We start from the raw sequence: 13,891 nt of genomic DNA on the forward strand, positions 1-13,891 counted from the left end.
CAAGAACATGAGAACAAAAAATATTGCATAAAGAAGATATCACGCGTGGGCGTGCCCATCTCAGCTAAAGATGCTGTTCTGAAAACCAAGTTGTTTGATTTTCTCACCTGTTTTATGGCAACATAACTTTGCACTTGGTGCGCGGATATTCTCCCTGCACCACTGCTTTTCTGGGGGATGATAATACTCTTACAGACTAAAGTGCTCGAGCTGATTTATATCAAGCAGAGGACACAAGACGATTCCATTTAAAGTGGAATATGGGATTACATTAGACAATTGATAGCAGATAACGAAATTATGAGAATGAAACTGATAAACTCTGTCCGATAGAGAGAAAAAGAAAAACGATTAGTGCCATTCTGGTTTGGCGGTTTGGATCTTCTTTTTAGCTTATTTTGCTTGTACAAGCTTAGCTATTCCATAAGCTGCAGCTGAGGCAATAGTTCCAATCAGAGCCGTCTCCAAAGCACTTCTGATAGGTCGATTTCCGGTGAAGCGACCCTTAACATAGCCAAAAAACAGTAATGCTATTAATGTGACGCCCACTGAGGTTAGCATAGCTTTCATAGCGTCTGGGATGAACATGTATGGAGAGAGGGGTACTAATCCACCTAGGATGTAAGCGAATGCAATCGTAAATGCACTCTCTAATGCTCTTCTTGGATCTGGCTTCTCTAGCCCGAGTTCAAACCTGTCAAAATAAGTCAAAAAACTTAAACCGCGGGAAGTGTATAAACATAGCCCAAAGGGTAAGTAATGCTAGTAAACACAAGTATTTTGTCCCGTCAAAAATTACTGTCAGGTAAATCAGCAGTAAAAAAGTCACCTTAAAGACTATCACATATCATACCATGCTGAGAGATAACAAACTTACTTCATCATAAATTCCAGCCATGCCTGGGGTTTCTGCCGAAGAGCACTAATCAGGGGTGCATATTCATGTGGCTGTAGGTCGTACTCTGCTAGAATTTCTTCACACTCAGCAGCCTCTGAAATTCGGAACAAATGATTGTTTTACGTAGTGAAATCAATGAGTGTTATTTCAACATAGTTTCCACTGAAATGTGACATGATGAATCAATAACATAGCAGTGAATTTCTACTGTCCGTATAACCATCTGGACTGAAGTAACACCGGAAGTAGAAAAAACAACTTAAAAGCTGCAAATTTACTCTTCTAATTGAACGTGTTTGCTAAACCATATAAACTGAAAAGACCAAGACCACGAAAAGATTCAACCATTAAGTTGGATGAATGAGGTGCAGCTAGAACCGTAATGAGGCTCCAGGCTGCATCCAGGGCCTATGACCACCACAAATCTTGAAATGCAAAAAAACAGACATCATTTCTATCTAGTTTATTTTTGAATTCTTCCCAAACCAACGCCTAATGCGTTAAAAATGTAAGTAAGTGGCATCTTGCAACATTACAAAGTTGGGTGTTGAACCCCATTTTGTCCGATTTGAATCCCAAACAAGTTTCAAAAAAAATACAAATTCGATGCTTTCCATGCAAATCCGAAGTGATCCAAACAACAATGAGTCAATTTAACAAAAGTTCAAGGACCTGTATCAGGGACATTGATGATCTCCTCTTGTTCTCTCTTTAGCTCCCTATAGTAATGATCCTCTTCGCTTTTCGCTGCAAGATACCTGTGTTCATAAATAATATGATACCCATTAGAATTCAGCAGCTATTGATTGGAAATTGGATAACATTCATGGGGTAATTACATAAAGAAAATGCAGATGTCACTCAAATGGTAAAAATTTGAAAATTTCAATTTTGATATAAATAGAATCAAAATCATGATTACCCTCCAAGACCCATGGATATAGCCCCTGCAGCAACTTCAGCAAGACCAGCAGTAACAATAATGGAAGAACCGACATTAGCACCGGAGAGACCAGCAGCAAGAGCAAATGGAACAGTAAGACCATCTGAAACACCAATAATCACATCTCTCACAATTGCTCCTGCAGTAAAATGTTTCTCTGTATGGTTATTTAGTAACTTCTCTTTAGTTGTTTCCGCCATTGATTGGAAGGAATTGAGATATGAATGCTAAACTCTTTCTGTATATAATATATATATCACTCAATCCGAACACACTTTTGATGGACTGATCACTGTCTGTCAATCAATTTATAACCCAATCACATGTGATTGCAGAGTATTGATGATGAAAATGGAGTAACAAGCTCTCGCAGTCGTTTCGTTGTCTTCGTCTCTGTTCTGAGTAATTGTGAGTGGGAGAGCAGTAGGGTTTTTGTTTTTCTGCTTTTGGGTGTTTGTGTTTGACGTGACACCAATACCCTTTGAAGCTCTGGGGCACTCAAATTGTTTGTACGTGGGAATGTCAACATAATCGCACTCAAATTCTTATAACAAGAACATATCATCAAAATATTATACTTATATTTGTCGTTTGGGTTTTACGAAAAAAATGGCACAAATCTTATCTAATTTTGTCTATCTAAGAGTGTCCATGAATCCCCTCTTTATAAAAACCTATCTTAAAATCTGTAAAATAATTTTAAATAACATACACTGATGGTAACATAATGTCCTCATCGGAATTGTTTGTACGTGGGTGCCAATATGTGACCTTATGAAGGCATGGAATATTAACTGTACTGCACTTTTTGTTACTCGAGGATGTGTAAGGCGATACCGTCATTGGGTGGGACACATGATTAAATGTTGATCATAAAGGAGAAAAGATTCTGACGTATGGTTTCCCTAACTAAATTGTGACTAGCTGTACATATTCTCGTAGTTGATGTCGGAGATTCAAATCTTAGTACATGAATGGGTTAGCCAAATTGACTCTCATGGTTCCATGCCAACAATACTGTAGCAATGAGTTAGCCAAATTGATTGATTTTGTGATTAAATATACTGTATGATATGTCGACCCATGATCAAATGTTAATCATAAGCAGTGGCGTAACCAAAATCCTTCATCATCCTGATCTTGACCATAATGGTCCCACAGTTTTTATGGCGCAACTTTGAATTAGGTAACAAAAAAAAAAAAAAGAGGATGTCATTCGATCTTTGGCGCTGGCTCCAGCCCCTTTTCATAAGGTTGCCTTATGTAGAAAAGATTCATATGCACAGTTACACTAACCAAATATGGGTTAACCAAATTAAATGATTCTCATATTTGAGGTCAGAAATTCAATTTTTTTTTGCGTACATGCACGTAATTCATTTTGTGTGGTTCACGTCAATAACATATTAGGAATGGGTTAGCCAAATTGATTGATTGGCATAATTGAGGTCAGATATTCGAAAATCTTGGTGTTGGCAAGTAGTTCATCTTCTTGTCCATGGCCACAATATATGAAAAATTTATAAACGTATGGCCCCATCAATGAGCAGTAGTTGTGAAGTTTTTGTTTTTGGGGCCATGCGTTGCGGTGTTAAGACCACCGTCCAGACTGCCGCAACAAAATAGATGATCTCATTAATTATTATAGATCATTATTGCATAAATTGACCAAGTGTGGAAGCCACGAGGTACAAAAAATATGGAATATTAGGCGTGGATTTTTTGGAACATATGTAAATGATGTTGCCATCTTAGTCCATGGGTGAAAAAGATTGGTGATTAAATAAATATGATGATTATAGATCAGATCTGATAATTATAGTATTAGAATATGGTTTATTACAGATAGACAGGGATCTAATTAGGAATGATAGCAAATCCCAATATAGCTTTTTTACAGTACCGGCCATGGAAGGAAATGCCGAATTTGGTTTGGAACAGGGAATATTAGTTGGGCACTTTCTGGTTTAGGAATATGCAGAAGGAGAGGTTAAAAATATATGGACATATGCGGATTAGTGGTTGTGAATTTTTTTTGTCTTTAGGGCCACGAGTTGCCATCTTAGACCACCACCATAATGAAAATACATGATTCTCATTAATTATTACTAAGAGTCATTATTTATTACATTGTAATGATGGTTCGTATTGACTATGTACAACAACATACGGAATATTAGGTGTGACACTTTTTGTTTTGGAATCAAAAATTGCACATGGTGTTGCCATCTTAGTCCATCGGTGAAAAAGACTGGCGGTAATAAAATAGATGGTTTCAGATCAGATCCATTTAGTAATTAAGAAAACCAGAAATCCATCCATCTGATGGTCTTTGCAGGCATATCTTGCATGCCCATCTACTAGAGATACATCAACTAAGCTGGCTTCACTATATATATATATATATAGATAGATAAGATCATATGGAATTTGGCGGTTTGGATCCTCTCTTTAGCTCATTTTGCTTGTACAAGCTTAGCTATTCCATAAGCTGCAGCAGAGGCGATTGTCCCAATTAGAGCTGTCTCAAAAGCACTTCTGAAAGGTCGGTTTCCGGTGAAGTGACCCTTAACAAAGCCAAAGAAAAGCAGTGCTATCAAAGTAACGGCCACTGAGGTTAGCATGGCTTTAACAGCGTCCGGGATGAACATGTAAGGAAGGAGGGGTACCAATCCACCTAAAACGTAAGCAAACGCAATCGTAAATGCACTCTCTAATGCTCTTCTTGGATCAGGCTTCTCTAATCCCAGTTCAAACCTGTCAGGGAAAGTTGGCAATTCTAATTTACAACCAATTACGAAGAGATGTACTATGTTTCATCAAAAATATTGATATAGCTCACAGATAGTGCTACAAAATAAATTTTTATTAATAATTTCAAAATTCAAAATTCAAATGAGTTTAATGTTTAGTAAGGTTCTGCCCTCTGGTAAATGTATACTATATTCCACCGGTTTCTCTAGAAGAGTGATATATCTTGCAATTGTTTACTACTCTAGGGCACTTGTGAGCAGTAAAAGTCACTTTAAGACTACTGTCTGTAGTCTGTTCAAATTGGTTCATAAAAACCATGAAATTCATACTATCACATGCCATACAATGCTGAAAGATAATATAAACTTACTTCATCATAAAATCCAGCCATGCCTGGGGTTTCTTCCGGAGAGCATTAACCAGGGGTGCATATTCATGTGGCTGTAGGTCGTACTCTGCTAGAATCTCCTCAATCTCAGCAGCCTCTGGAATTCAAAACACAAGATTTCTGAAATAATGTTGCTCGAAAGAATTTACTAGCAAAACATTTATGAAGCTAAAGATAGATGACATTAGCAGAGTATTCACCCAGTTGCCACAGACAAAAGCATATAGGACATTAACACCATAAGAAGCAGAAAGATCAACTTAAGAGCTGCATTTACCCTTGTAATTGAACAAGTTCGCCAAACAATAAAAACCGAAATGACTCAACTATGAAAAGTTTGGACCATTATGTTGGTTGGGTAATTCACCACAGATTTCATCTTTGAAATGAGGTGCAGCTAGAGCCAAACTGAGGCTCGAAAGGGCATCGAGGGCTACAAACCAACTGTATTATACTTCAAAATGCAAAACGGACAAAAACATTTCATTTGGTTTCCTCTCACGGGTCTCACTCTAGACTGTTTGCGTAATGCGTTAAAAATGTAACCAAGCGACAGTTTGCAACATTACTTCTTGAGTCATGTGCTTTTGGTCCCCAGATTTGTGACCAAAGCTGGGTTTCGTACCACAATTGTCCAATTTAAATTCCAAATTCCATAATTGAAATTACAATTAAAATAAACAAAAAAAAACAGAGAATTGAGTTCAAGGACCTGTATCAGGGACATTGATGATCTCCTCCTGTTCTCTCTTCAGCTCCCTATGGTAATGATCCTCTTCGCTTTTTGCCGCAAGATAGCTGTGTGCATAAATAACACAATACCCATTAAAATCCCACACCCATTGATTGCAAATTGGATAAAATTCATCAAATCTCCAAAACATATCAATGGCGGTAAAATCAGAAGATTTTGATAATTCCACAAACCGCAGAAAGTAAAAACCAGATTTACAGAGAAATAATGAAAAATATACAATTGTTAAGGGAATCAAGATTATTTTTACCCTCCAAGACCCATGGATATGGCACCAGCAGCAACTTCAGCCAGACCAGCGGTGACAATAATAGAAGAACCAACATTAGCACCGGAAAGACCAGCAGCAAGAGCAAACGGAACGGTGAGACCATCAGAAACCCCAATGATCACATCTCTCACAATTGCACCCGCAGTAAAATGTTTCTCGGTATGGTTATCCAATAACTTCTCTTTAGTTGTTTCCGCCATTGATAGGAATTTAAATACGATCTAAAGAAGATAATGATGCTAGCAAAACCCTTTTGGATAAAATCTAAGAAAACCCTTTCCAGGGGATTGATCACTGATTCACTTATGTGTGATTACAACCAAATCACATGTGTTGCAGAGAAAGGAATTTGGATTGTAACGATGGATAGAGATGCAGACACTAACAAACTTCCACAGGAGTTGTTCTGAGTTCTGAGTGGGATTGCAGTAGGGTTTTTTTGGGTGTATATGTAGACCTGACAGATGGTGACAGACTGACACAAGTACCCTTGGGCGGGGGGTACTTGAAGTTGTTTTTACTTGGGTGTCAATATCCGACTCCAGCATCAACTTTTGAGATACACTGTCTTAAGGCCATGTGGTTGCCACACGCCACAAGAAATTGATGATTTCATTCATTGAAGATTTTCACTGCAATAAAATATGATATTATGATTCATATGACCTTATTCTGTTAAGGGAAGAGTGGTTGTGCACTTTCTGTTTTGGTTACACGAGTTGCCATCTTAGACCATGAGTATTAAGTGGCACATGACAAAATTGAATATAATTCATTGATTGATTGTAGACTAGTACAAAGACTTGAAAGCGCGTTTGGACGGGCATTACAGTGATTTTTAGACATCAAAAAGGTAGAAGCATAAAATTTCAAAATAATTTCTAGAAGTGGAAAATTAATCTTGATTTCTATATTCGGAGAAGTGTTTCTGGTATCCTAGTGCGTTATTAGCATTTATTGGGATGAGGTGTGCACTCTTGGTTTTGGAACGTATTTGTAGTGTAGACAGTGAATTACCATATGGGGTCACTGTCGGTGGCAAGGTTTGGTGGTTAAATAAGTGGTCTAATTCACGGTTCACCGGATTATTATGTGAAACTAAAGTAAAGTTGATTTTGTATACTATAAGGGGAGCTTTTTTTTTTTTTTTTTGTAAATTAAGTGCATTCAAAAGAACTAACTTAGGGAGTTAGTAATCCTTACATCATGGTAAGTAGAGCCATCCAATATAGGATTAGAGATATCCATCTTAATATTAGATTTATCTACTTCAAGAGCATTTTTAATACAAGAGGGAGGAGATTTACTCCAATTCAAATTCTGTCTAAAGTACTTAGCCTCCTTGGCTAAGATATTTGCTGCATTATTTGCAGCTCTAGGGACATAAAAAAAACCTAATTTTTTTTGACAAAGATTAAATTCCCTCTTGACTTCCTCCATTATGGCTTGATTCTGCCATTCAATTCCTGATTCTTTTCCATTCAGATAGTCAATGAGATTTTTGCAGTCTCCTTCCACCAAAAAGTTGGCCAGTCCATGTTCAACTTCCCATTTCGCTCCTTGTCTCATACCTATTGCTTCCGCTTCTTCATCGGTAGAAGCTGAGGTTGGTCCTGCTCTGCTTTGCTCAAATTCACCTCCATCATTACGGAGAATTAAAGAAAAACCTGCAGGCAAACTCTTAGAATTCGAGGTTGCATCAACATTGATCTTCAATTGATTTTTCCTTGGAGGTGACCAAGTACTAGAAATCAAATCCTTATTTTTCACCTGAGTATTAGAATGATTACTCCAAAAGTCTAAGTATCTTTGGATTTCTAAACTTAACTGACCACTAGATTGTTTAGTTTTTTCAAAGACCCTATTGCATCTCTCCTTCCATATAAACCAAGCTTTTGTTAAAATGAGCTCTATAGAGATAGTTGGGTTTAATTTTCCCATCCATTGTTTACAGATGTCTATGAGGGTTATAGAACTATGAAAGCATTGTGCTACAGGATTTGGCTCAGAAGCCCAAACAACTTTAGCATAAGGACAGAAAATCAGAATATGCTCTATGGATTCCTCTTCAGAGCATCCAAAAGAACAGTAAGGATGAACATCTTCCATAAATTTGGATAATTTCAAATTTGTTGACAGGGCATTTTGTAAGCATTTCCATGCGAAGATCTTTATTCTATCAGAAATATCTAGACTCCAAAGTTTTTTCCAGAAAGAATCAGGTTGTCCTAGGTTATAATGATTCACAGTTTTCTCATTCAGTTTATTGTACATGGATTTAACAGAAAAAAATTCCATACTTAGTAAGAAGCCATCTTAAAGTATCAGATTTGCCTTTTGCTATCCTAGTATTAATAATTTTTTCAGCTATATGACTAGGGAACATTTCCAGAATTAAAGTAGAATTCCACTTCTCTGTGATTGGATCAGTAAGATCTTTCACAAGTGTTAAATGATTGTTAATGATTGTTTTCCAATTACTAAGGTTATTTTCTAAGTCATGGATCCAGTTGTCATCCCAAATACTAGTATTGTTACCATCCCCTATTTCCCAAATGCTATTCTGTTCTACTAATTGTATACCTTTATAAATGCATTTCCAAATCCAAGAGCTAGTTGTTGGCTTTTTTTCCTTGAAAGGTAAAGTGTTTCTAAAATATCTAGGTTTTAAGTGAGAAACCCAAAGTGCTTTTGGTTCTGTTAAGAGTCTCCAAGCTAGTTTAGCTATCATAGCTAGGTTAAATTTATGGGAATTCCTTAGACCTAACCCTCCCTTGTGTTTTGGTTTACAGAGACAAGAGTAAGATCTAGGGTAGTATCCCTTATAGTATGTTTCTTTGCCCCACCAAAAATCTCCCTGTAATGCATCTATTTTATTTGTAATTTTCTTAGGTAGTATAAAGCAGCTCATTTGATAGCTAGCCATACTAGCTAAGGTTGCTTTGTTTAGGACAAGTTTGCTTGTTTGAGCAAGCATTTTTCCCATCCAAATTTTTATTTTATTTTCCATCTTAGAAACTAAATCCTCAAACAGTTTTGTTTTTGCCTTAGTAATGAAAAGAGGGGTTCCTAAGTATGGGTCTAGGGGGTTAATCTTTTTTATTTTTAGGAGTTTACTTATCATTCTTTGGTGTTTAGGTTGTATTTTTTCACTAAAGAATATCCCAGATTTCTCAAAATTTATTAGTTGCCATGATGCTTCGCCAAAGGAGTCAATTAGAGTCAGAATGTTGTGACATTCCTTTGAGTCTTCTCTAATGAATAACAAGCAGTCATCAGCAAAAAATAGATATGAAATAGGACTATTCTTAGGGGTAATTTTTACACCATTTATTAACTTTTCTTCCTCTCCTGCTAAAAGCATTTTGGAGAAGATCTCCATACAAATGATGAATAAATATGGAGATAAAGGGTCACCTTGCCTGAGTCCCCTAGAAGGTTTGAAATAATCTCCTGGACTTCCATTGAGTAAAACAACAATGGAAGATGTAGAAAGTTTTTCTTTGATTTTGGTTTCCTATTGGTAGACAAAATTAGACTTGTTTAAATTGGCTATTTGTACTAGCAACTGTTTTATTTGCTTTGAAGGAAGGCCAAAGATATGCTTTCTCCAGTAATCTAAGTTAATTTGAACAGTCTTGAGATTCAAGATCATAGAGTTTGTAGGATTCTCATTTATGATATGGATCCATGATTCTCTGATAGTTTGAACACAAGTACTATCCTTTTGCCAGGTATCATAAAATTTAAAAGTAGAGGTTGTTTTGGTAAAGGTAGTATCTAGGTTCAAAGCTACAGGGAAATGATCAGAACCTACAACCACAAGATGTGATAATTCAATATTATAAAATTTAACACTCCATTCTATATTGGCTACAGCTCTATCAAGCCTCTCTTGAATGTTATCTGTCAGCTCTCTATGGTTATTCCAGGTAAAGTCATAACCTTTGAAACCTATGTCACTGAGGCCTTCCTTGTCTAGAATATTTTGATAGTAATCACTATTGGTCTTCTTTAAAGGTAAACCTCCTAATTTATCATCCTGACTAAAAATCATATTAAGGTCTCCAAGCAAAACCCAAGGCATTGAGGTTCTATTAACTTGGATGGCTATGTTTGAGAGGAAGTCCCAAACAACATTTCTATTAGAGGGATAAGGACTACCATAAAAGCAAGTCAGAAGCCAAGGGGAAGAATCAGAATTAGTTTGAACTAGAATGTTTATCATATTAAGGTTCCATTTGACTATTTCAAAAGAGAAGCCATCTACCCATACTATTGCTAAACCTCCGGCTAACCCAACCGGATCAACTATATGGGTGTTAGGGAATTCATTAAGAATTCTTTTGACTAGGTGTCTTTTAGATTTTGTTTCAGACATTACCACACCCTTGAACATTCCAAGCAATGATTTTAATAATGCAGACAGGGAAAAGAATTAAATTCTAGAAAGTCGGGAGTTTTACACTAGGTGACTCTAAGATTTGTGTAATCTACCTAATATGCTATGGAAGAAATTAGAGAAAAAAATTTATACTTGTGTCAAAATAAAAGAAAGCATGTAATATATTGCAGTATTAAAACATCAATAATGTATCAAAAAATCAAGGGAGCAGAAATTAAGAACAAAGCAGCAATAGTTCAGAAGTTATTAGGGTTACCTGATTTTCGACTTTAGGCACTGATGGGGAATTCAGAGGAGCCTAGTTAGAAACTTTCAAAACAATTTCTACAAGGGGAGCCTAGTAAAGTTGATTTTGTATATTATACGAATAGTTCTATATCCATACTTTACCCGTACCAGTCGATATGGTAGGGATCGAACATGAGACCACATGGTTCTTGGCAAATGAAGCAACCACCGAACCATGAGCCATTTGCTGTTATTTGGTGCATATTTCTTTAATAGTACATTTTAAAACATGAAATCATGGCACCCAAAGTCAGAATTATGTTTAATAAATATATTTTCATAAGTTAATATGCACCGAAATTTACAGTGCCGACCTGACATAATTAAGTAAATTGAATTATATGTGTATGTATGTCGTTCCGAATTACTGGCGAATCACGAATCGTTGATCGGATTTTTGACCGAACTGGAATTTTATAAATCCGAAAAATACTTGTAAGTTTGTCGTTCCGTACATTTGCCCCGAATTGCTAACTAGGAAGGGATTGAGGTAATCAAAAAGAAAAAGAAAGAAAAAAGGAAAGATAATGTAATATTGTGACCTTAAATAGGAACAACGCTATCTATTCTCAATTTCGAGTCTCGATCAATGTGGTTGATCGCGGTCGAGATTTTCAGTTTTTGTTTGGGCCTTTGGGGCATATATAAGTTTCTAACTTTCGGCGAGACGAGACTTAGCAGAAAAACGCACGGACATAATCGAGATTTCATTGAGATGTGACCGAGACATGAAATTCAGTAATAAAAATTCAACCCTAAAATCCCATTCTTAAAATATTTTTTTTTCATAATCTGAAAAAAAAAAGTTTAGAAACATTAGTACTATTTGTTTGTATTTATATAAACTTAATATGTGTAGGGTTTTGTTATCTTGTGCATTGGAAATGATAAAAAACAATAAACAAATATGAGAGAGAGTGTTTTTCGCATTGGAGAAGGTAGATGTTCATGGATGTTTTGAATCTTTCTCTATATAAGTGCAAACTTTACCTTCTCCAATGCAAAAAACACTCTCTCTCATATTTCACTATATTGTTTTTTATGTAATGTGTGCAAAATGCTTGGCATAAATATTATGTGCGTAAAGTTTATAACTAAAGACTTGTCTCTGTGTCTCGGTGCCCACTGAGACAAGACCACAACCCGAGATTCACTATGTTGGTATCACAATTACTTTCTTTTTTTATTGTTGATCCGGCTAGTAGGAATATAAACTGATGAGCTTCTGTTGATTTTTTGGTTGATTTAAGTCAAAATAATGATTGACCAGGAATGTTGTCGCTTTATTAAAGAGATCTCTATTGAGCGCCGGTCAATATAGTGAATTTCAGCAGTCTCGACCGTGATCTTGCTGGAATTCTCGGTCTTAGAATCTAAACGAGACGATCCACACAATTTCGGCAATATTTTAACAAGAAGGTCTGACTCGGTCCAACTCGCCGAGATATGAATGCATATTGGAAAAATTACTTGGAAATTCATTTCGAGATTCCATCCAGAATCTCACACATACGGTCAGGTAAATCGAATGATAGATGATTGCTCTATAGTAAAACTCTCAACAACAGTGTGGGACAATGTAATTCCCCCACCTATAAGCTCTATTATAGTAACAGATTCTATGGGCATAACATTCACATGTGTAATGTCAATTTAACTTAATAAAATGCATGCTTCAAAAGAAAAAGAAAAAGAAAAAAAAATATCACCAAGAAAAGGGATCTGAATTTGATTTAACACGGGGGTAATTGGGTGCCTTCTGGTTTTGGAAGATGCAGCTGTGTTACCATCATAGTGCCAGATTTGTCCTAGCATAGGGAGTAATAGTTGGGCACTTTCTGGTTTTGGAACATGCACATGAGCTACCCATCTCAAATTCTTAGTGCTGAAAATATACATGGAATAACTAGTAATAGATGGGCACCACGTTCTGGTTTTGGAACATGCAGATGAAACATTGAGCTACCATATTAATCCCAGTAGTGAAAACTACAGTGAGACCCATTCTCTCAGATTTTTCCACTGAGAAACCCATGGACAGAAAACTTCAGGCGCGCCCCCATTTTTGGGAAAAAAATTATTCTAAAACCCATAATTTATAAAATTCTGTTTTACTCTTTTGAAAAGGAAACTACTTCTTCAATTCGTTTTTCTTCTTCCTCCCAACTGCAGATCTTCATCAACACTTGAATCAGATCGAGAAGAGCGATTATTTGAGGTCGATGGAGCTACGGTTGTGTTGTTGCAGAAAGATAGTTGAAGATGCTGTCGAATATGGTGATGATTGAAGAGAATATTTTGTTGTTGCTGGTAATGAATATGTTATGAGATCGATGGGGGTTTTGAGTCTGTTGCTGCTATGAAGATTGATATGATGAATTGATGGTTTTTTGTGATGTTTAGGGTTGCAGATGAACAGGAAAAAAAATTACAGCAGCAAGGAATTTCGATTCTAATCTGAATCTGTGTTGCAATCCAGAAGATATTGTGGATGTATCAAGATTTAGAAGATGGGGGTTGAGATGTGGAGAGTGGTGTTCTGAAACTACAGTTAGGGTATGGAGAAGATTGAGAAGATGAAGATGGTATTGATTCGAATTAGAGATGGGCTTTGGCCGTTACGATGAAGAAGGGTTTGTTCTTGAGTTCAATGATTAGAACTGATGTAGAGGAGAAAACAAGGGTTGGTGGTGGATCTGAAATTGAAGGGGATTTTAGAAAACAAGGGTTGGTAGGAAAATCATGGTGATGTTGTCGCTTCAGGAGGTGATACAAATTCAGAACATAAAGGTAATATGGATTTCAATTTGAGAGTTTTCTCTTGATTGATTTTAAGATTGTATTGCGAAATTGTTTTGTGATTATAGAATTTGGATGGGTTTTAGTTAGATTTGAAATAGATGATTGGTGGTTTTTTAATTACATAGGAAGGAAGTTTGAGCCTGTTCATGCTTGTTATTATGTGAGTGAGTGATGATTTTGGTTGTGTAAAGGCATGAACTGATTGGGCGTTACATAATAGAAATGGGTTGTTGCAACTGGAATGATGTGGGTTGAAATACTCTTGTGTTAGTATAGTGGATGATAATGAACTTGAATTACAGAGATGTTGGTGGATGAATGAACATCTAGTGGATATGTTTTGGCTGTAAATGAGTGCTTATGCACTAGTTTTTTTATGTCGTTTACA

The 13,891-nt window shown here is 36.3% G+C and overlaps 3 protein-coding genes across 3 annotated transcripts; all 3 read right to left on the reverse strand.

Annotated features, from left to right (window-relative positions):
- Nucleotides 1-22: 22 nt before the first annotated feature.
- On the reverse strand, nucleotides 23-2,264 carry LOC113329566 (vacuolar iron transporter 1-like). Its single transcript, XM_026576427.1, has 4 exons — nucleotides 1,821-2,264; nucleotides 1,571-1,656; nucleotides 878-992; nucleotides 23-694 (listed from the first exon to the last, which is right to left on the reverse strand). Exons 1-4 carry the CDS (start codon nucleotides 2,039-2,041, stop codon nucleotides 394-396), a joined length of 723 nt encoding a protein of 240 aa, XP_026432212.1. The 5' UTR covers nucleotides 2,042-2,264; the 3' UTR covers nucleotides 23-393.
- A 1,653-nt stretch (nucleotides 2,265-3,917) lies between these two features.
- Nucleotides 3,918-6,416, reverse strand: LOC113329485 (vacuolar iron transporter 1-like). Its single transcript, XM_026576358.1, has 4 exons — nucleotides 5,988-6,416; nucleotides 5,696-5,781; nucleotides 4,966-5,080; nucleotides 3,918-4,598 (listed from the first exon to the last, which is right to left on the reverse strand). The coding sequence occupies exons 1-4, from the start codon at nucleotides 6,206-6,208 to the stop codon at nucleotides 4,298-4,300; spliced, it is 723 nt and encodes a 240-aa protein (XP_026432143.1). The 5' UTR covers nucleotides 6,209-6,416; the 3' UTR covers nucleotides 3,918-4,297.
- Nucleotides 6,417-7,184: 768 nt separating this feature from the next.
- Nucleotides 7,185-8,306, reverse strand: LOC113329849. Its single transcript, XM_026576673.1, has one exon. It carries the CDS (start codon nucleotides 8,304-8,306, stop codon nucleotides 7,185-7,187), a length of 1,122 nt encoding a protein of 373 aa, XP_026432458.1.
- Nucleotides 8,307-13,891: the final 5,585 nt, after the last annotated feature.

This window comes from Papaver somniferum, unplaced genomic scaffold (assembly GCF_003573695.1).
Source record: "Papaver somniferum cultivar HN1 unplaced genomic scaffold, ASM357369v1 unplaced-scaffold_117, whole genome shotgun sequence".
Taxonomy (NCBI): Eukaryota; Viridiplantae; Streptophyta; class Magnoliopsida; order Ranunculales; family Papaveraceae; genus Papaver; species Papaver somniferum.